The sequence below is a fragment of the Neodiprion pinetum genome, chromosome 3 (genome assembly GCF_021155775.2).
Source record: "Neodiprion pinetum isolate iyNeoPine1 chromosome 3, iyNeoPine1.2, whole genome shotgun sequence".
Taxonomy (NCBI): Eukaryota; Metazoa; Arthropoda; class Insecta; order Hymenoptera; family Diprionidae; genus Neodiprion; species Neodiprion pinetum.
Genome location: NC_060234.1, coordinates 1135857 through 1159467, shown reverse-complemented (window position 1 = coordinate 1159467; position 23611 = coordinate 1135857). Strand labels below are relative to the sequence as shown.

General features: G+C 39.7%; 1 protein-coding gene across 1 annotated transcript in view; it reads left to right on the top strand.

The window, feature by feature from the left end:
- Nucleotides 1–21566, top strand: part of LOC124213682 (uncharacterized) — a 60299-nt gene extending 38733 nt beyond the window's left edge. The window contains exons 4-8 of the mRNA XM_046615221.2: nucleotides 4734–4867; nucleotides 5637–5969; nucleotides 14090–14265; nucleotides 16711–17038; nucleotides 17874–21566. Coding sequence (XP_046471177.1) covers nucleotides 4734–4867; nucleotides 5637–5969; nucleotides 14090–14265; nucleotides 16711–17038; nucleotides 17874–18307 — 1405 coding nt within the window. The 3' untranslated portion in view covers nucleotides 18308–21566. The remainder of the gene's footprint in view (nucleotides 1–4733; nucleotides 4868–5636; nucleotides 5970–14089; nucleotides 14266–16710; nucleotides 17039–17873) is intronic.
- Nucleotides 21567–23611: the final 2045 nt, after the last annotated feature.

The following is a 23611-nucleotide window of genomic DNA, read 5'->3' as shown; positions in this document are numbered from 1 at the left end:
CGTTGCAATAATTGCCCGCACGACGACGGTTGGGCCTTTTGTTACGGGCGTTGCGTACAAACCGCCCTGCAAATATCGGATCGACATCGGTTCTCGAACCAACGATCCCGCCCGTTTTTATCCCCATTCCTCTTAGATGCGCAATTTTTTGCACGGAGGTGAAGTTAGCAACGTTGTCGTAACGATTCACGTTTCCGTAAAAATCGCCGTTTCGTGTTTAGAGGAATTTCTGAAGTGCGGTAAATTGTAACACCACAAAACGTATTCGTTTAGGCTGGCTTGTGTTTTTTTTACATTTTTTTTTTTTTTTTAGGGTTCTACTCATAGAATTTATGACAAATATTGAAGTAAACAACAAATATTTCAATAATCGGCAACAACCTCGAAATATTTTCCCACTTCCTCAAGGTTTCGCGACAATTTTTCTTCAGTAGCACTTTGAAAGAAAAAAGTTAAAAAATGAACGACCCTGATATACATATTTTGAAAACTTGACTGCTTCAAAGTCACTCTAAACTTGCAAAACAGCGAATCCCCCGCAACGGTTCTTTACGTTAGCGTTGCAAGCTTCAGCCTTGTACATATTTGAGAATTTTTTTTTTTTTGTAGAACAAGCGTTATATCACAACGTTCGGCAACGAGCAGTAAAAAATATCTCTCGTTTCTGTCGCGGTTGCAAGAACCAAGTAACGATTTATAATAAATATCAATATATAGTTACTGTTTTTCGAAGAAACGCATTAAGCTAATTGATCCCGGCTATCTGCTGCAGTCTCTGACTTGCGCTGACGAGCCGTGTCTTCGTCGAATCATCGATTCAACAAAAAATAATTTCCCACAATAATTCTCAGACGAATCATTCGATAACCGATTGGAACTTGTTAGTTTTATTTCCCGTAATAACGATTTTCCGCGTTGCGTCTATTTTCCTTCGTTATAATGCTCGAAAATTTTATCAGAATTTTTGTCCCCGTATCGATTGTATAATTGTACAAGCATTATAATATACCGAAGTGTAAATTGTTCGAGATACATTTATGGGAGAATTTAGCTTATAGATGTAAACTTTGACATCGTTGCAGTCGATTTTAAATCACAACGATAAATCGATACGAACGATTCAACGAACGGCTAATCGTACCGATATTAAATCGTGACATCCGTTTTAAAAGCACGTAAGCAAAATTAACTTTTTATACTTTATTAGAAAAACGAATTCAAAAAAAAATAAAATAAAATAAAACAATTACTAAAAGAATTGCAGTTCGATAATTCGAGTGAAGCACGAAGCGATCGCGCGGAAAATCGCAACGATCGGGGAGAAGAAAGAAAGAGAAATCGGTTTCACGCGATCGCAAATCGTTCGCGTTCAGCCCGAACGATGCACACGTACGAATCCCGTGCGAGCTGCAAGAGCAAAGTGCTTCGGCTCCGCGACATGTTGCGTATCCTGAATACGACACATATTTGCGAAGATAGACTTCTCGAGGCCGCGCGTGCACCGACGCACTCGAAATGGCCTCCTCGCACTCATCGCGAGGCACGTACGCGGACACTAAGTACGTGCCTCAAAGTGCAGCACGCGCGCTCAAGGATACCTCTGGGTATTTACGCCGTTTTTTCAAATACATGCCGCATGTTTTACCTCATTTTTTTCCTCTCTTTTTGACTCGACTCTTTCCCTGTCACTCATAGTCCATCGGGTTTTTTAAACGACAACGCGGGTACCCGCCATTTTTCACAAGGTTTTTCAACTCGAGATATCGTCGACTTTACCGAGAACTGGAAATCGACTGTTGGAATTTTTTCCATTGCGTACGGTGACGGCTGAAATCGGCAGAAATCGGTTCGATATTTCGAATAATAAATAATATTAAAATCTTGGACAATTTTCGGATTATTACTAATGAAATTTCGTAGAACTCGTGGATACGCTTCGCAGCAATCACCGATTCTATCGCGTATCCGGTATATCTGTTCGTTGAAATCGGCGGGGAAATGTTTTGGCAAAATATCATGAAAGTAAAACCCAAAGAAAAAATGAAAATCGTCGAGATAACATCAAGTCCCGAAGGACGTAACGATTTTTCACCAATCGAAGGAGTTACCGATTCTTCAAAGATCGGATCCTCGCAATTTCGGAGTGAATTCCGCGTCGATCGGTAAAAACTAATCCAGTGTCCTTCCAATTTCTCTCGCATGAAAAATCCACAACGAAATCGTCACCTCTCAGGCGCAGAGAAAAACCGTCTTCGATTCGACCGGTTGGTTTTTTTCACTTCTTATTGCGTAGCTGCGAATCGAGCTTGCGGCGATCGAGGCGCAAAGTAGCCGGCGAGTAACGGCGAAGGGCAGCGAACCAGGTACCCGGTTGCAGGTAGGCCACGAGAGAGAGACCACCTGTAGGGCGACCGGCCGGAAGTGGTTCGTTGGGGGCCGGAACCACGGGGCTTAGATTCCGGGTGCGGGCGCGTGCCCGAGGAGCATGCTGGAATTTCCTCGGACGGACGAACGGAAAGTTGGTGGAACAACAATACGGGATGCTCGGGGAGACACGACAAGTCCATTAGCTCTCGGCTAGCCTCCGTCGACGGCTAACTGTAACCGTAATCGAGCCTCGCCCACCCGCCTAATACCTGTCTCGCCTCGGTGATCCGCCTCGGACGCGGTAGAAGAAACTACTCGCAGATAAAGAATGAGTTCGGAAAAACGAGGAAAACGGACAGAAATTCCGCAAGAGAAAAAATACGGAATTTCTTCCTCTTGATACAAATCTCCGTCGCGATAAAATTGCATCTCGTAAACAAGGTGTCCCATTTTTTTTCAAATATGCTCAAATATGTCGAGGATTAAGCGTTAAATTGAAAAAATCTTTCTTAGAGAAATTTTTGGGTCTGGGACCTACTGCTGGGCCCGTTGTGGCCCAACTTTTGTTTTTCAAATGGAATCTCCTATTTTTTTTTTTTTTGTCTCACTGAAAAGTGAGTAAATTGTACTCTCGGTCATTTTTGGTTTTCGTCTTCGAACAGGCCCAAAACGTGGTTCAAAATTTTCTTGTGAAAAAAGTATAGATACGTCGATCTTTGCGAGGAATTTAAAAATGAGAAGGTCTGATCTACGATGAACGGAATTTTTTAGCATTTAGAGGTGTTTAGGCGCTTGTTTGCATCGTTTTTTAAGCATTGCTAAGCGTTTAAGAACCGCCAACAATAGCGTTATCCGATCGAGCAGCCTTCCCGCGGTGTACGTCGGGTAACGTTAATGCCAGCTCGGTTCTTAAACGCTTAGCAATGCTTAAAAAACGATGCAAACACGCGCCTAAACACTTTTCGATGTTGAACAATTATTTTCAACTTCTTCGCAAAGATTGACGTATCGCCACTTTTTTCACGAGAAATCTTCGAACAACGTTTTGGGCCTGTCCGAAGACGAAGACTCTCACTTTTCAACGAGACATAATAAAATGCAATAAAAAATCAGAGGTTTCATTTGCAAAATTAAAGTTGGGCCTCAACGGACTCAGCAGTAGGCCCCGGACCCAAAAACTCGGATGCTCATCCGATGAGCCTCACCTTCATACGCAACAACTTCTGTCCGAAATGTTTTTCAATTTACTGCTTAGTTCTCGATATATTTGAGCATATTTTTTTAAAACCGGACAACGTGTACGTCGTGTAAAATCAAAAACTGATTTATTTAATCTCATACCTAAAACTTTATTTTTTTTTATTTTTTGTTCAACCAATTTCTTGTTTAGACTGCGAATTTTTAGCTGTTAGTTTTTTTTTTTTGTTTTCCAGCTGTTAGTAATTGTTTTATTAATTTTTTTCACCTTCCTCACGGAATTGACGGGATTTTGAAACAATTCGTTAACCGCGATTGTTTTTTCGAATTCTTTGGTTTCCCATCTTTCGAGAACCTCTCTTCGCCTTATCTTGACTTACTACACCGAGAGCCGGTAGGGTTCGGACCCTCCGTATTTTCCGTAACATATTTTCTCGGTGTTTCGTGACCGGACCTCCACGAAGTGCGATGCTTCTTTTTCTTTTCTCACTTCTGGTCTGACCAAGAATCCCGTAAAGTCTTTCTTTGCTCAAAATCTTGTGCTCAATGTGAAAAGCAAGAACATTCCAAACGAACGTGGACACTAATTTAAGAAATATTGTTGATAATTATCCAGCAACGAAAAAAGGGGATAGATTTTCGAAACACGATCGGTAGTTAACGCATCTGGATAATTGTAACTCAGAGGCTGGGTGGCGGCCAGACATTTGAACTGAATTCTATATTCCCTTGAGAAGAGGCGTCGCCAGCAGTTATACGTATAATTAATTAGCTGTGCAGCCTCTCTGGTGTATAATACGTAATCACGAAACTGAACTAAATCGTCTACCGCAGCCTTGCACGGCACGAAGATCCTCGAAGAATTGTCGATCAATGATCGAAAATCGATGTTAAAGTAGCAGCCAGATTTTACCTGCGTGTAAAAAAGAATCTCACCATTGTCGGACGATTTTCAATTTTTCCGATTGATTTTACTTCGCGAGTGCGGAAAAAGAAGAATCATTTGTGAATTTTCGGCACCAATTACAGACACAATACCGTAATACGAATTCCCGTTACTCTGTCGAACATCAAATGTTTTCACCCATGGTTTTCTTTCGTATATTCATCATACTCGTTAATACTCATTTTCAATTTCTTTTTTTTTTTTTTTGTTCGATATTTTGCAGCTCGTTCGCCCGAGGGATGACGGGGGTCGGTTCGATGAACAGCGGGGGCGGTGGAGGCGGCTACAATTTATCATACATGTCGGCCAGCCCCACGGAACTCGCATCCCCGACTCAGGCACTCTGGGCATCGCAGGGTAAGGCCGTGAGAAATCACGAGGCTGAAGTTAGGAACGTTAACGCAGCGAAACACGATGGAAAACATCATTGTTGCACAATTTTAGAATGGTTTTGAAGGAGTTGGTTTGTCAAAATAACCGTATCTTTTGTTTATCGTGGTTTATTAAATTTCGGACATTTCTACGAGGGTGCGGAGTAACGATTTTTCCTGAACATGCATCGTTACAGTAACGCGACCAACTTCGTCCTCGTGCCTCGAAAGCTTCGAAATTACTCCTGTAATTCCACTCTCCTCCGAAAACTTTCAGCCTTGGATTCGATCTTCAAAATTCAAAATTCAGAATTCACTTGTTCCAGACTGTACTCAAAGCGGCCAATTCCGATCTTGGCGCCTTTAAAGTTGTTCGATGTTAGAAATTTTTCCATCACCATTTATACCCGAAGTCTCGAAATTTATTGCAGAAAGAGAAAGTTCTTGTCAATATTGAGCGGAACGTGTCTTAATTTCCGAAATTTCACCCTATCGAAACGTTATTTTTCGGAATCGTGCTTCATCGGAACCTTGCATCATGGAACTTTGAGTCATCCGGTTTCCCGATCGTTCGAAAGTTTGTTCTATCAAAGTTTCGCAAACTTTTCAAACTCGCCCCAAAATTATCACGTACAACCTTGTACTCGAAGTCTCAAAATAAATTGCAGAAAAAAAGGCTCGATCTCCAATCGTGTTCGATTGCGTTCTTCCCACGATCCATGTACGCCTCGTTGGCTTACGCGATAAATTTCCAGGCTTGTCCGGAGGGTTGCCGCTGGTGTCCGAAGACTACGGCACGAGCAAATCCACGGTGACGGTGCCGCACCAGGCGCTACCAGCGTTCTCCCAGCGCTTCGGGACGAACTTCCGTAGCTACAGCCCCCCCTATTCATCGCAGCAAAGCAATCCCGTTTCCGGTTGCGGGGGGACCTCGGCCGAGCCCGGTTCCTGGTCTTACGCCACCGCCGCCGCAGCCGCCTCCGGCGAGCACATGCCCGTGCAGTACGGCAGCCTTTCGACGACCTCCAGGAGGCAGGCCTCGAACCCTCAGGGGCAGCCGATCAGCGCCGCCGCGAGTCTCTCGGCAAGTGAGTTGACCATTTTCGATATCCATATTCTTTTTTATTGCCCCTGTTTCTCGCTTATTCTCAGAGCATTTTTGTCCCGCTCTAAAATAATTCGGCTCGTTTTGTTTGGATATTGTACATTGATCGAACGATCGTCCAAGATCGCGTTGTAAATATTGCATAGTTTTTTGATCGACATTTTTTAACGAGATGACAGAAAAAAAACCAAAAAAAAAAAAAAAAAAAAAGAAAATCAAGAAATAAGAAAGAAACTTCTGAATCAATTTCAATAATTGCCGACTTCGAATGGCATGAGAAGTAAACAAGTTTGCAATTGGAATAATTATACCTATCGAAGAAAAAACGGATAGCAACTAATTTCTGTCCGAAACTTTAAAAAACAATATAGAAGCAAAACCGTTTGTCTTTCATGTTGGATTTTAGAAATTTTCCACTGCTCTGAGATAAATTTGATAAAATCACTGCATTGTAGATGTATTAATTGGGTGTACAAGAAAAAAAATACAACGTACGTCTGAATGAACGAACGAACGAACGAACGAACGAACGAGCGAATGACGGTGTGAAATATAAGAACTTTTTAACCTATCCGAAGGAACGACGTGTGCCTATATATTGAAAACATGGCTAACGAAAGAACAAAAAATAACCAAATCGTGGAAATTGAGAATGCGTTCCTTCCCCAAATCTGGCAACTGTTCACGGAAAACGATATTCGGAAAATCTTCAAATCTAAATCGACGTTTTAATGGCTGCTACGAAGGTGTATTACTTATTTTTTTATTTTTATTTTTTTTCCAATTTTATTGTTTTTTTTCTTTCTTCCAAGAATGTTGAATCGGTCCGCGTAGCGGGTGCCTAATTTGTTTCTTCGCGATAGCGCGAAGGCCTGAAAATGTCGGGAGGGCAAAGTGGATGAGTGTAGTTTATATACGTCACATACATTAAAACCAAACAGGCGACCACATTGCGTCACTCCTAATGCGCCCAGAACTTCCAGAGCTAGAAGAAGCGCGGCGCCTTTTGATCAGGGTGGGAACGGGGGGAACGGGGGGGTGGGGGAGCTGAAAGAGGGAGAACTGGAAGTTGAAGTAGAAGTAGTCCGTCAGGGTGCGCGCGCCGGGCGAGATAGAGAGGGTGAGAAATAGTGGAAGGCGTCCGAGCGAGGGAGATGATTGTAAGAAGAGCGAAAACGAGAAAGAGCGATGTAGAGAAAAATGAAAATGAAAAAGGAAAAGAGGAAACGAAGCAAAGTGGCGCTGCCCGCAGGAGGGTTTCTGGCCGTAGAAAACGCTTGTGATTCTCTCGAGATGCGTGTGCATGCCGTTCCAACGGCGCCGGCGTGCGTGGTGAGTGTCAAGTGTGAGGGAAATAGAGTCGAGGGAGAGGGACGGAGAGAGATAGGAAAGTGACGGAGAGGACGAAAGTCTGCGGGGGGTGGGGCGAACAACGAGGAAATTTGGTGGTTTGAGCCAGTGCAGCAGCCCGAAAATGCCTGCAGACGGTACGCGGAGTGCGTTCGTTCGTGATCGGAACGATTACACGAGAATTTTTTTTTTTTTTTCTCGAGAGTTTATTTTTAAACAAATCAATTTTGATTCTATACATCGAATTACTATAACGGAAATCTTCATTTATTACTTGTAAAGCTTGCTTTTTCACGTTGATGAATAGTTCACGGATCAACACGAATTTTGAGTCTGGATTCTAGATGTGAAATTTTAATTTCTTCCACGTATTTTACTAATAGAAGAAAATATCGTTTTATTGGATAAAGATTGTTTTCGAAGAAAGCTGAATTATGTTTCGGATTTTTAGAAAAATTACTTATTTTCTCAAATGTTTATTACAAATAACAGTTAAACAAACTTCAGTTTCGCATTTAAATTTTTGAGTAAAAGTGGATTTTTTATTTATAATAAATGTTTGGGAAAATATGTAAATTTTCTGAAAATCCGAAATATCGTTCTTGGTTTCGACAAAAGCAAACTTTATCTAACGAAATTACTTTTTCTGTTGTTAGTTACGTGGAAGAAATCAAAATTTGACATCTGGAACCTAGAATCAAAATTCGTGTTAGCCGATGTTACGCATTATTCCAATTCTCTCTCTCTCTCTTTCTCCTTTCACGTTTTGTTTACACTGTTTCATGATTTTACACCCTCAGTTTAGGTCCGATCGGGTCAATCGATCTACATTGATCGGTATAATTCTCGTTTGGCAAGGATAAAAAAAAAAAAAATGAGGAATTTAAAATATCCATGATTGAATAGAAATAAAAACAATATCAGAAAACCGTTACAGCTAAAGACCCTCGCGTTTCATTGTTCTTCTTGTAAATTTTACTTCTGATTTTTCCCCTGAACCAGGTACAATAAACTAACGACAGAACGAGAAGCCCAAAAATTTGTCATGCTCGTAAATTATACTCGGAGAAGTCGATACAATATTTCACGGTTCGACCCAACATATATATATATATATATGCGTATAAATAACACGAGGGACAGTTTAAGTCGGGGTAAAAGAGTCGAAATGCATTACTAAGTTGTCGTCTTGGATATACAGAGTTAATTCACAGCTTGAAGCGAGCCTGTAAGTCAGTCTCTCTTCGTGAGGGAAAAAATGACAGATGGAGAGGAGGAGGAGAAAGCAAGAGTGGAAAAAAAAAATCTTGGGGTTGTCGCATTGCTCAAGCTTTTTTTTTCGAATTTTTTTTCACGTACAAGAAAAATGTGAGAAGAAGAATAGGAAAAAACCATTGAGTGTCGTTTAATAGCTTGCTGTATAAATACTCGAATATAACTGTGATCAAAAAAATTCTTACAAATTGTGGCAAAGAAGAAATGATAGAATGAAAAAAAAAAAATATTAGGAAACGTGAGAAAACTGGCTAGCCGAAAGAAGTGGAGGAAACAATAATAGAAATGAATTAACGGCGGTAGGTGAAACGGCAAAATACTGCATATTATGGCCACGACCTAGTCAATCGCATCGGAATGAATATCTTAACTGCAGAATACAAAGTTACATATAATAATCACACACACACACACACAGACAGAATAAGTAGCGTGGAATTTCGATAGCGAGTGGTTTGGTTTCGTATACATATATGTATGCGTTACATATTGATCATGTATATTTATAATGATTGCGGATAGCGGTATCTAGTCGGTACGAGTTTATTGCACAGAGATACAGCGATAAAATAATTTTATTGTATTTTTAAATTGTGGTTTGGTTAGCTACGAAACCGTCGCCTTCGAGATCGCCTAATAAAAATGTATGTAATGTTATATCTAATCATACTATGCCGATACGATACGCGATATACGTGTGTTACACTTGTAACCACGTTTTCTACCAACAGTGAATAGGTTATGGTTTCAGATTGCGGTTAGTTACTTCAAATCTATCTGTCTGTATACGTATCTTGTCTTGTTGTAAATAATTCTCGTATCATCAAATCGGTGTACAATCGAATCTCTTGCGATTCGATGAGTAAACTTCAATCGAAAACAATAAAAGAAGAAGAAGCAAATCGTTGTACCGTGGTATGAAAATTTCTGCAAAATTTTGATTCAACTTTTTTCCTTATCTCTCGTTCGCTTTAATTAATTACGTTTTTCGGTCATACGAGGCATGTTTCCATAATCGCTTTTTGTTTTCGTGTTTACTTTTTTTTAATTAAATTTAACTTTTGAATGTAAATAAATCGTCCGCGTTTACGCGGCTACGTGACATACTTGAAAACAGAAAAAGAAACGAATAAAAAAACAATCCAACAGTTGCGATAATATTATACGAAAGATCGTACTTTGAGCTGAGTGAGTTTAATTTTGTGAATATAAAATTGGATAAATATTACACAGAATATAACAATAAAGGTGATCGTATGCGCGACTTAATTGGACGGTAAACGAAGAGAGAAATAATTTTTCAAATTCAAACGCACGCGCGTACGACAGATTTCACCGCGCATTAAAAATCGAATGAATTATCGAGCAAAGTCGTTCGTCGAGGCTTTTGTAACGTTCGAAAAAGGCGTGTCGACAACGAACTCGGAGAGGCGGAGAGATCTTATCCGATTTGACCTGATATTTAACTATCGAGCCGAAGGCCTGGATCCCCCTTTTCCCCGTTGTTAACCCTCCCTTGAAACGCTTGACACTCGTCGACCCCGACGGATATATTTGGACGATAAGAGATCATTAAACGGTCACGTGTAACGGCTCGCCAGCAGCGGCATCGAAGCCCCGATGGACCGTATTTTACGGTCCAATGCGCCAACGATGCGCTTGTGCAACTCCTACGTTCGCCGCATGTAACACGTGAAACGCAAAAGCGAACGCATATGTATGTATGCATACATGTGTATATTCATACTTATGCATACAGCGTATATGCATACGCGGAGCGGAGGAGAAGGAGTGAAAAATTGTATCGACGTCGGGCGCACCACCACCATGGGAAATTCTTATCTCTACTTTGTACGATAATAATCGTATAACAAGTCGACGACGATTCTACGACGATACCGTGTCATGTGCGTTAGGTATCGAACGATGGAAGTTGACGAGTTTGATGAAAAATCGAATTACGTAGGGAGACCTGCGTCGCGATAAAAAACGATGGTTATGGAGATTCATTTTTATATATTTTCAAATCATAAAGAAAAAAAAAAAAAAAAAATGTCGAGTCCTCGCTTTTACGGGGACTCGAGCGCAAGCTTTATGTACGTATAATACTTGATACTTCGCGCACATCAAACACCTACGTGTGTATTTTCCGAGAGGGTAATGTAACAAAACAGACCCGCGCCAGAGTTTTCCCATGAGGGCGAAGCACCGGTGCTTTATGTATGTATATATATATATATATAATTATGTATATATATACGTATGCTCGAGTGGATTTTTTAAACATACTCGTTCTTTTTTTTTCGTACAACTCGCTCCTCTCTTCTTCTTCTTCTTCTTCTTAATTTTAATTGACTCGAAACACAAGTGCTGCTATGAATAAAGTCGAGACTTTGCCGGGCCTTTTTGAGAAGCAGCAGCAACATCGCACAATGAGCTGCGAGTCTCGATTAACCCTTTTAAGCCACAGAAGCCACTGTAGTGGATCCCTTCTTCTTTTTTTTTTTTTGCATTTTCGGGAGAAAAAAATACTTTGAAACTTTGGAATGATTAGGATTTTTTGTCAGTCCAGAATTGTTTATCATTGGTATAAATAGATATACGCAAAACAATACATTATTCTCGTGAATGTAATTCGCTAGGGGAGAAACTTGATAATAAGCGTATAATAAAAAGGCTTGGAAATTGAATTGAATCGCGTGACCGAAAGGGTTAAATCCCGCTTTAAAAATCCCATGGAAACATTAAACTTCCACGAGGAAAGTGCGAACGAAGATCAGGCTCCTCGTCCTCAAACCGATCATCTTCGCACTCTCATGCGATGATGGGAAGACGACGAGGAGTGTTCCAGTGTCTCGCTGCTACCGTGCCACCAAGCGAATTCCTCAACCAAGACCGCGGTCTAATTGCGCGGTGAAATTCACGTGGCGGTTGACGCAAGGAGAAGACGGTAGCTCGTCGAGGAGCCGCGATTGGCGTCCCACGATGGAGTCGAGCTCCGGAAACCTGAGGCGAACTGCCCGACGACCCGGTGGAGGGTCGAGGTCCTCATCCTCCTCATCCTCCCCCTCCTCGTCTTCTTCTTCTTCTTCTTCTTCTTCTTCTTCTTCTTGAGTATCAGCATCGTTTAGAGTGCAAATATACCCGGATCCGATTCCAAACTCCCTTCACCCTCCTGCGACATCCACCAGAGCATCTCGCTTGTCACTGGCGCTCGCTAATGTCGTCTTAGATAGTCTGTGAACTCCTCAACTCATCCTTGTCCCAGCCACCAATATCGGCTTACATTTAACGAACTTGAGACAAACTCGAAGAAGGTTTAAAGCGGGCTTTGATTCGACCGTTCAAGAGCTTTATTTCCTTCTTACGGCTTGTTCCGAGTCGTCCGGTTCCGAAGAAACAAACATTTGTAGCAAATAAATGCCTCCTCCTGGTTTAAGAAAAGTTCAAGTTAATTGTTGCGCCATTAGTTGTTATAATCGTTTCACAAATACCGAGTAAACCGTTATTTACTGTCCCTATGCGTACAGTGTTGTTTTTGCCATAAAAATCACAAACAAGCGATGAAACGCTTATAACAATATTTAGTAAAAATTCTCTGATTCATTTCCAAAATCGTCGATCCTACCAAAACGCGAGTAACTTTTTTTGACAGCTGACAATAGACTAAATATCCAACGTTACTAACGCGATACAAATACTTTTCAGACAAGTTTACCAACGCAAGACCAACGCAATACGCGATATTGCAAAATTTAAATTTTTTCAACACACCTCCTAAGCCGGTAAAGTGGAAAGGCGTCTCTTGACGCTGAATGTCGAGCCCCCATGACCGCCATGTCGTTCGAACGAATTTGTATGTGAAGCGCAGACCGCGTGCATAAGATATTTATAATCACAGGCGCTATCGCCGCAGCTCCGGAAGCTCCGATAAGAGGCCCGCGTTGCGTTGGCCGCCATCCTTTCCTGCATTTCCTGCGGCTCTTCTCCCCCGTAGTTCTTCGAGCGTATTATTCACCCCACGTACGAACGCGCATTTAAACCGGTTTGTCAAATACATTTTCACGGCGCCCTCATGCATCGTTCTTATGGTACACCTGCGCCGTGAATCGACGCCGAGCCGATGATTTGCATTTTTTAATATTTTTGATTTTCTTAATTTTCTAAAACGTCATTCGCGACGGTTCGGTAATCCAAAGATCGAAAGATCAGTTGCGTAAATCGTCATACGGACTTTTGGCGAATTGCAAAATTAGCAGCCAAACCTTTCGAACCTTTTGGAATTAGAAAAATGCAGTCGACGTTTATCCTCGTAATTCTATAAAAGTATCGGGACCTCAAGTTCCTTTACAAAATCCGAGCGAGAATTAGAACTTTTGGCTGCTGGCTTCAGCCTCGTGTGAATCGGTACTGCGGTGCAACAATATTAGAAACGAGGTGTTCGATTTTGGGGTTTTTCAAATGCTGGTCGTGGGTAAGTAACCCGGTTAGGTTCGACCGCGACATCAATAATTCAATTCCCGGACTGCAGTCGTTACAATGATACGTTATTAGAGAGGCCACGATCTGAATTCGGAAAACTTGATTGAGGATTTTAATACCGCGCCCCGAGGCTACGCCTTTAAATTGCCTGTATCAAATGATCATTAGGTAGGTGAATATTTCGACATTTCGAGTTCTGGGTCACAGCGGGACGAACGTGTGTGAAATTAGTTTGTGAACCAAGTGAATATACCACTGATTACGATACACGAAGCGAAGAGACGACGTGAAACGGAGGGGAAAAATTAACAAAACGAAAGGACAAAACGAAACAGGTCAGTCCAGATAAACGGCTTTACCCGCTCTGCCTTGTGTCGTACTGTACAATACGATACAAGATCCTCGATAACGTCTTGCTTCGAGCTTTGAATTCCCAATTTTTGTCCCGCTGTGATGAGAACTCCGTTCGAATACTCGCTGCAAAGTAACGACTCGATATTAATTTAACCTTTCATTAAAGGAGGGGGGTTACAGCTTGGACGATCCAAAATCATATCTATTTTTAGGATTTTTTTTTTTTAAAGTAAATGAAAATTCTTGGAGCAATTTGTGTTTGAGGACTTTATTGTTAATAGTTTCAAGAACATTTTCGAGTTTTTTTTCTCATTGAAATTAATGACAGAATGGCGGTATGGCGCGTACGAGTATCCTCCCTCCACCCTTAAGCGACGCGTGAATTTTGAATTTTGAACAGACGTTATCGATAAGTCAAAAACTGCGCACAGTTGTCAGATTTGGTAGATGCGTGATTGATTGATTGCCTGTTTGCGGGATTATATACCTCATCTGAAGTGACTCACTTAATGATTAGTTGTGAGTCGAAATGTGCCGTCAAACGAACAAACCAGAAAAGAAAAAAATAAATAAATAAGTAAAAAAAAAAAAAGAAAAAAAAAATGAAAGCATTTGGCCAACACCCTAAACGGAAAACTTCAGTGCAAAACATCGACGCTGAGTACTTCTCGGAGGGTAGAGAATGCGTCAACTGCGGTGCAATATCGACACCGCTTTGGCGGAGAGACGGGACCGGACATTACCTCTGCAACGCTTGCGGCCTTTACCACAAGATGAACGGGATGAATCGTCCCCTGGTGAAGCAGCCACGCCGCCTGGTAAGACTGCGGGACTAGAAAAAACAAAAACACACGTCGAAAAAAGATCCCCCGCGACGTAAAGATAAAAAAATAAATAATTAGTACGTCATATTATTTTTATTTTTTTTTATTTTATTTTTTTTTTTTGCTTTCACCTTCAACGAGGAAGGAAAATCAAGTTCCTTGTGGAAATCTGCCCGTGGTGTTGCTTCCATTTGTAAATTTCCCGTGATCGGTCTTCTTCTTCTTCTTCTTCTTCTTCTTCTTCTTTTGCCGTCCCCACCACCGCCACCACCACCCCCTTCTCCTTCCCAGCCCCCTTGTACTGTTGTTGTTGTTGTTATTATTATAACCTGCAGCCCGACCGACGCGATGCGAGCGGGGACATTGTCGACGATAATTGTTGTTTGGTAGGTAAAAAGCGAAAGGGAGTAATCGGTGGCGCAGGGTGTTGTTGCGATAGTAGCCGATTGTTAAAACTGACGAATTTCCGAAACCACGAGACGAGCCCCACAGACAACCCTAACATCTCGACTCCTGTCTGTTTCAGTGGCGGACCAGGGCGTTTTCTACAAAAACTTCTGTGGGTATAGTAGCACCCCTCGCATCCACGAGGAGAAATCAAGCCGTCGTTTGGTAGGTGTCACTCCCCCAATCAACGTTCTCTCGCACTCTTCTCACTCGCTCTCACTCTCTACCTCTCTATATACCTCCATCTCCATCTCCCCGTCCTTCATCTTCCACTTCCTCTTTCTCTCATTAATGCATAGAAAAGATATACAGATCGTTTTCATCCTCCCACGTTTCCATCCGTCCTCGTCATCGTCATCGGTCATCTCTTCTCGCAAAGACCTGTCCCGTTCTCAATCGGTCCAAAGATGAAAATCGAGTGCCGGAAAAAACTTGACGGTGAACGGGAAAAGTTCTTATCCACGTCTTACGGTCCCAAACCTAGGCTGCGTTCACACTTCGTGTAAATGGAAACAAGAGAGAGAAATATCAAAACGAAAAAAAAAAAATAAAATACCGTTCAATTATTTCTCACCATTGTAATGTTATATTAAATATTATATATTACGCGAACGTGTGAACGAAACCGATTTCTCTGTGTGAAGAAATTTCCTTTTTCTTAAATTAGTCCGATTACCTGTACATTCTTCTTTCTTCTCTTTCCTTCTTTTTTTTTTTTTTTGTTCGAAAAGAAAAAAACAAAAACATTATACATGTTAAATATCGCAAGTAGTATTTTTTCGCTGTCTGATGTTATGTTTTCTATGCATATGTATGTATGTATATGTATATATATATATATATATATATATATACATATTAACGTATACGCATGTACGTAGATACGTATATGTGTGCGTATATTTAATGGTAGCTTGAGGTGCCACTATACCCATGGTAACCGCCTCACCGTCACGAAATCACTGCACCGTTGATTAATTGATTACTCGATTACTTGGTTACTCAATTATCGATCAATGCCGACATTATTGTCCTTGTTAATTCTGTAATTGTTGTTTCTGTTGTTGTTGTTGTTGTTGTTGTTGTTGTTGTTGTCGTCGTTGTTGTTATTGTGGTTGTTCTTGTTGTTATTGATGTTACATTATTGTTAATGGTGTCCTACTGTTTTATGTCGTTTTAATTTATATTTCATATGAATATCTACATATCGCCGTAGATGAATAATATGTGTGTATGTGTATGTATAATATTAAATTATACATTTTACAGGCGGGCTATGTGACTTCGTGACGGATGGCAATTTTCCTCAATCAGTTTATAAACTGAATACTATATTATTATTATTATCGTTGTTGTTATTGTTATTGTTGTTGTTATTATTACTATTACTATCATTATTATCATTATCACTATTATTATTATATTGTTTAATCCCGCGACCGACAATCAAAATTTTTTCCCTCTCTACGTTGTTTGTTCACGTTTTGTCCCCCCCCCCGCCCCTTCAATTCCGCTTTGTTTTCTTCCACAAACTTTTGGAACTTCCACAAATTTTACGTCTCTGTGTTCGTTTGAAAAAAAAAAAAAAAAAATAATCCATTCATCCAGCGAAACTTTGATATTTTCGTTTTCTGTGCATAAACCATTTTCTCCATCTGATCGCCTCTTTCACGGTGTATAATAATAATAATGATAGTATAATTGAAAAAAGCCTCGATTTTACCGAAATACCGGTGAACGCCCGTGGAACAAAATAAGAAAGAAAAAAAAAAGTAAAAACGAAGCACAAGGACCGGAAATTTGTTAAAATCTATTTGAAAATGACAAAAATTGAACCGAAACAGCGCGACGTACGTGAAAGAAATTCTTTTTCTTCCGGTATTTCGGTGAGGGAAAAATCGAGGGTGCGTATAGATTGGAATATTACATTCGACGTAAGGTTGTGATTTTTGTACAGTTTGGCTTATAAATTTTTTAAAAACACATCCGCAGCATGCCTCGAGACGCGTGGGATTGTCGTGCAGCAATTGTAGCACGAGCACAACGTCGTTGTGGCGTCGAAACGCGGTGGGCGAACCAGTTTGCAACGCGTGCGGTCTTTACTACAAGTTGCACAGCGTAAATAGACCCCAAACCATGAAGAAGGACAGTATCCAGACGCGAAAGCGAAAACCCAAGGGCGGGAACAAGCAATCCGACACCTCCTTGGTCTCCGGTACCGCCGCCGCCGCCGCCGCCGCCGCTGCCGCCAACAATAACAACAACAACAACAACAACAACAACAACAACAACGAAGCTGCACGCATCAAGCTTGAACCGGGTAATTTGAATTTTTTCCAACGAATTTTACACGGTCAATTGTTTATTTGTCGATGCTTTCGAGACCGGATCTTGTACGAAAATTTGTCAACCAATTGAGTCACGCGTTATTGTAACGAGTCAACTTTTGTAACGAGATGGCATTTCGTGGTTTTTGACTCGTTGATCGCGAATCCGGAATCAGATTTTGAGAATTCACGATTGTCCCAGCATCTCAGGTTTTTTTTTCAACTCGCGTTTACAGTTTCATTCGGAGCGAAACTCCCGTTTAACTCAAAATCTGGTATCTTATTCTTGATTATTAAAGTTTTATGAAAAGTGATTTTTGGCTTCCATTTGATATGTGAGTGAATGAGACTCGAGAATAAATACAAACAGGAAAGCAGAAAATGGAAAGCCGGAAGCGTGTTTGGAGGTGTATCAAAGAGAAAAAGAAAAGCTCTCACAGGCAAAAGGAATGAACCCGGAATGTTGAGTACATTTCGTAAAGAAATTGTTTGTTTAATTTTGTGAGAAATATTGTCAAATTCATTGCGATAAAATGGTAGTTTTTTTCGTTATTGTTGAGCCTTTTTTTTATGCAAACATCGTGGATTTTGCAACAACATACCGTACGCGATGGAGGAAAATGAAAGTAACTTTCGGATTCGGCACACTCGAAAACATAATATTCACAAAAACATCCCATGCAGCTGAAAAAAAAACCAAGAAAATAATATATTTTTACAAACCTGTTTAACGCGTGACTCGAAGGTTCGATATAACGTTTCCTGTGTACAGATTTTGCATCGTTCCTCGACAAATTGTTGGTCATAAGAAATTTCTTCAAATTTCAGACGGCTCGTACGGTGACTTAAGAATGGCGCATTCCGGGGTAGCTCAGCTGCCTTACACGGCCACCTTGTACGGGGGTTCCCAATCATCGGGTAGAATAACCTCCTACCACCCTGGCAACGTCACGAACACCCTCTACTACGACATGATCGCCTCCCAGCACCAGCACCAGGAACAGCAGCAACAGCAACAGCAGCAGCAGCAGCAGCAAATGATGGAGACGCACTCCCCGAAGGTCGAGTGTCCTTCGTCTCCTTGCGCGACGCGTTCCCCGGTCCTCGTTTCGGCCGGGCATTCGCCGGACCACCACCAGCTATCCTCGCCCCACATCGTGACCGTGGGGGGTGGCAGCGTGTCCCCCGGATCCGGAAATCCCAAGATAATCATCGACAACGGTCATCTCGATCGACCGACCGTCGTGTCAATATCGTCATAATCCAGCCGACGGTCGAGAGGTGATTCGTAACTCGGATTATTGGAAACTTGGTTTACGACGTGCCCGACGTATCCGATCATCCTGCGTCGTTTGTCTGTAAAATTATCTTTTTTTAAGGAAATTGACGAAGGGTGAACGGACAATGAGAGGCTAAAAAGAGAAAAAAACACGGCAAGGATCGAAGGAAAATGATTTACGATACATCGACGAGGCGAGGATTGACTGCGCTGGGACACGCTACGCGACGCCCAAGCTGAAATACGTTGTACAAAGGATGTGGGAAATTATCAAAGGACACTAAAATTTGTGTTTTTTTTTCTTTTTTTTTTTTTTCGATTTTATTCCTTTATTCATTTCTCGTCTTTTGACAAAATTCTCCACACAGCATCTATCTTCCCATCCATTTTTTTTTCTTCTCAATTTCACCGAGTTTCACAGATGTACAAATGTACCGTATATTTATTTCCCTCTCGATATTCTTTATCTTGCATAAATATATGTCTATGTACGTATCACATTCGCCGAACGAGACGAGAAGAAAGAGAAAAGAAAAAGCCCCGAAATCGAAGATGAGATTCAACGAAATGCGAATTGGACCGCTCCAGGTGATGAGAGATAAATTCGACTTTACCGGGGATTTAAATTCTTCTACCAGATGCTGTGTTAAGCAGACTTGGATGGATCTCAGACGTGATTGTCAGCAGGTGCTATCTACCAGCGATTGTTGGGACTACGATATTCTACGACGATACGGTAACAACAACAACAATCGTGATACGATAATGATAATAATGATAATAATGATGATGATGATGATAATTTCAATAACGGGATATTTAAACTCGATGAAAATTATTATCTGAAACAAAGTAATGAGGGTGGAAAAAGTTTTCGGCTCTTTTTTCCTCTAAATCTTACATCGCGTTGTATATTTTTGCCTGTTTGCTGTGTTACTATTATTATTGTTATTGCCGTTATTACCGTAAATGGCTGTATAACGTTATCGATAATTTTTAATATCCATTTTACGATGATCGTCGCGATCAAATATATACGTTTGTGTATGTATATATATATATATGTATGTGGATATAAATATGATATAAGTAGGTAGAATAATATAACGAACACACTCTCGCGCGTGTGAAATACGACGCATCGATCGGACCGGATGTTTGGTCGTCGCTGAAAGCTTGAAGTAATATGTACTAGTTTCGTGCGGTACGATGTGTATGTGCTCGAATCATAATTGTAAGTCTGAGTTTTTGCGTTCGTGTTGACTTGATTGTTAGAATCGCCAAAGGATATTATATTGACGAGCCAGTGACGGTTTTGAGAAGTTTGGGTGTAACTGCGATATTCATAAACGAGGAGAGGAAAAAGTTTGTCGGATATTCGTAATTTCGTGTAAAATTTATTATCTACCTTGCGGTTTTGTTTTATTTTTTTTTTTTTTTTTTTTAATTTTTTCCCAACGATAATCGCGTCTCTCGGACCTTAATGGCGAAAAGAAAGTAACAGAAAAATAAATAGAAATAATATCAGGTGAGGGAAAAATTTTGAAAGTTTTGATATTTTGAAGAATACGAAGAGGCAAGGTTAATAAACGGAAGGAGGGTAAACATTCCGAGATGGAAATTGAATCCGCGCAACGTGCAGCGCAACATAACGTTTCAATGACAATGTCGTGACAATGAACTACGCGGGCTGCAATGGACAGTGATAATTTGTTACAAATTACGTTATTTAATATGTAGATAGATAGATAGATAGATAGATAAGTATAAATTTGTTTTCAACTATACATATACCACACAATATAAAATTAGTGACGGTAAGAACGGTGACAATATTGAGGAGTGAGAAAAGAAAGGGTGGCAATTGAAGAAATATTCATGGACTTAAACGAATCAATTAGTCATCGGAATTCTACGTGTTAATCAAATTGTTTTATTTTCTTTTTATACGTTGAAAATTTGTATAATATTCTCGTCACGCAGCAGCGCGAAATCCAAGCTTTTTAGTTTTTTACTCTTCGCGGCAGCACGAAGACAGGTTTCAAATTCTTTTTCGAAAACGCCTTGCGATTTCTTATCAACTCTATTTCATTATTTGTAATTGTTATCACCGTTATTACGCTGAAAACAGGGCTATTCGCGAAATTGTGGTAATTTCATCCTTTATCATAAGTCAATAAAAAAATAATACTGATTATTATCGTTAGGTAAATTCGGATGCACATATTGCTATTATGTAGGTACAATTTATACTTACACAATTATAAATACCTATTACCTTATATCGCAATTAAGTATCCTCCGCTGATGAACTTGCCACAATAAATAATTTAATTTTAGAATCAATAATGTTATCGACAACGACAATCCAATCACGATAGTAAAAATCATGATAATATCAATAGTAATACTGGTTATATAATGCGAAATTTGCTGTTCCACAATTTTAACCAAAGACAATTTTTATTGCCAATAATGATAATAATGATGATGATGATGATGATGACGATAATAATAATAATAATAATAATAATAATAATAATAATAATAATAATAATAATAATAATAATACCAACAACAACAATAATAGTAATATTAATAATAACAACGAATAAACAAATAAACAAATAAATCGCTGTCGTATAATAATAATGTTCTTGTTGAAGTGAAAAAGTTGAATAAAATTGAAATTGAAAAGGATCATCTACATGATAATAACGATAATAATCAAAATAAAAAAATAAAAAAAATTAAAAAATAACGGCGCGAGTGTAAAATCAGAGGTGAAATGACGACGGCGATAACAAATGAAAGGATTTTAAAATAGTAAATAAATACCCAAGCGAATATCATAAGTATACCAAATTTAAGACGCTATTCCAAACAAATTATGATGCATGTGTATGTGTGTGTTTAGGTGTATGTACGTACGACGCTGTAGATAACTTGACAATAGACTATAATTGTTACAGGAAAATACATACACACATACATGCGTACACACACGTATATATGTATATACGCGTGTCTTTACTATATTTGCTATTATCGTACGTTAGTTTATACTGTGAGAATATATTATACATAATGTGTACAATTATGCAGAAGTACATGTGGAATATATAATTTTTAATCTATATTAATAACAACAACCGGCGATCATAATATGTAGATAATAATTAATGATAATTAATACGCGAGCTTGATTGAGAGTAATAATCAAAACAAGTCTATGCATAGAAGTTTATTTCATAATAATTTTAGCGCGAAAAATCTGCTCATCGATTAATCAACAACAACGATAATAAGTACTAAGATTAATAATTATAACGATAATAATAAAGGGATATATTTAAATCAGGACTCCGATCGACTCACTCATTAAACGTATATCGAAAGATCCGATTTGTATTGTTGAAAAAAATTAGATTACTTTTGCATCGGTGTGAAATGAAAAGGGAAAGCGATACGAATCGGGCGAATCGTTGACACGTATAATCTGGGGCACAAATGTTTATCCGTCATTTTATACGTGTATTACTTGTACACTCTTACACCAGTTGAACCAAAGCTTAAAGGTGGGTATAAGTATACAACAATCGCGTTTTACGGTTTGGTCGATAATACTTACGTACCTCATTTTACATCAATAATCTTGTGCAAAAAGTGAAGTGACATTGTGTGAAATTCATGTTTTCCTTTAAAGTAGTGAAAAAATTTCAGCAAATGAGAAAATTTTTAATCGATGACGAATAAATTTACCCCGTATGCAATTTTGACGAAAAAAAAACAAACAAGAATCGCGGCATATCGTTTGCGTCTTGTTCGAAGCCGAGGCTGAGAAGCTTCAGTCTATGAATTTGTTACAAGTGTAAGTGTAACCTGCAACGATAATACGCGACATTATCGCGCGTGTATCACAATTATAATTGAGGCAATATCTGACGATGGGTTTATCTGATAAAACCAACTCTTTTATATATATATTAATATATATATTATTACATATATATATATATATATATATATATATATATATATATAGAAGCTCTCTTACAATTAGCTCCTAAACATATCGAAATGCGGAATCACGAAACGTAGTTTCGTATACAAGAGACACGGTATTGCTCTTTAGATCGGCGTCCGAGATTTAGGGTTTCGAAAATTTGGGGCAACGCATCGATGCGTCGCGTTATTCTTCACAAGTGCCTGCATGGCGGTGAGTCAAGTTGACTTGTTTACTTTTCTTTTTCTTTTTTTTTTAAGGTACCACTCGAAAAATTTGTGACAAACAGTGTGAAAAAAAAAAAAAATTGTCGTAAAACCCGGAGGAGGTAGAAAAATATTTTGAGGTCGTTATCGATTAATGTAATGTTTTTTTTTTTTTTTTTTTTATTTATTTATTTTCACGTCTACACCTTTTTTTTCGTATCGTGGTCCAATTAATCGTTCACCGATCAACAGCAAACTGCGCCCAACGATTTCGCAGTTGGCTGTTCTAGTCTTTTATCCGAAAGATTAATCGTCTCGGAGAAATGTGGATAACAGTTTTTGTTATCGAAAGAGGATTATCGCATCACCAAAAATGTCCCCGTATCGTTTTCATTACTGATTCTTATGAACAACGATTAATTGGACCACGATATGAAAAAAATAAACTAATATACGTGATACAAGTCCGTAAGGTGTAGACGTAAAAATAAGTCCATAATATTACAATGATTGGTAGCGATCTCTAAATATTTCCCTACCTCATCCACGTTTCACGACGGTTCTTTTTTTCAGTATTTGTGCAAAATTTTTTAAGTAGCACTAACACTAAGAAATGCGCGAAAGAAGAGAAAACGAAATTCGTTGCGAAAGTGAAGAGAATGGAGCAGAAATCGAAGAAATTTTAAGGAAAATCATGTCTATTTCCCAATTTCTCGTTATTTTCGTTTCTCAACGTTTCTTCTTTTTTCCGATCGAGCTTTTAATTGCACAATTGTAGACGTACGAAGACGAGATTCGTGAGATTGTCAGAGTCACGCAGTCGGAGGCCAAGCCGGCTCTTATCATCGCTGGGGCTCACGGTATGTGTGTTCGGTAACCATGACAACACCCCCGACTTACAGATAAGAGATTCTCTCCAAGCATCGGACGGATTATGCGCAGCGTGTGTTGTATACCTGCAGCACACAGGGATGGCTGTAAAAACGACCGAGAGGCGGAGAGCGACGTATAAAAGTGTGTACGTGTACGTAACACGTTGCGTCGAAGAGAGAACGGACGTTCAAAAATCCTTCAT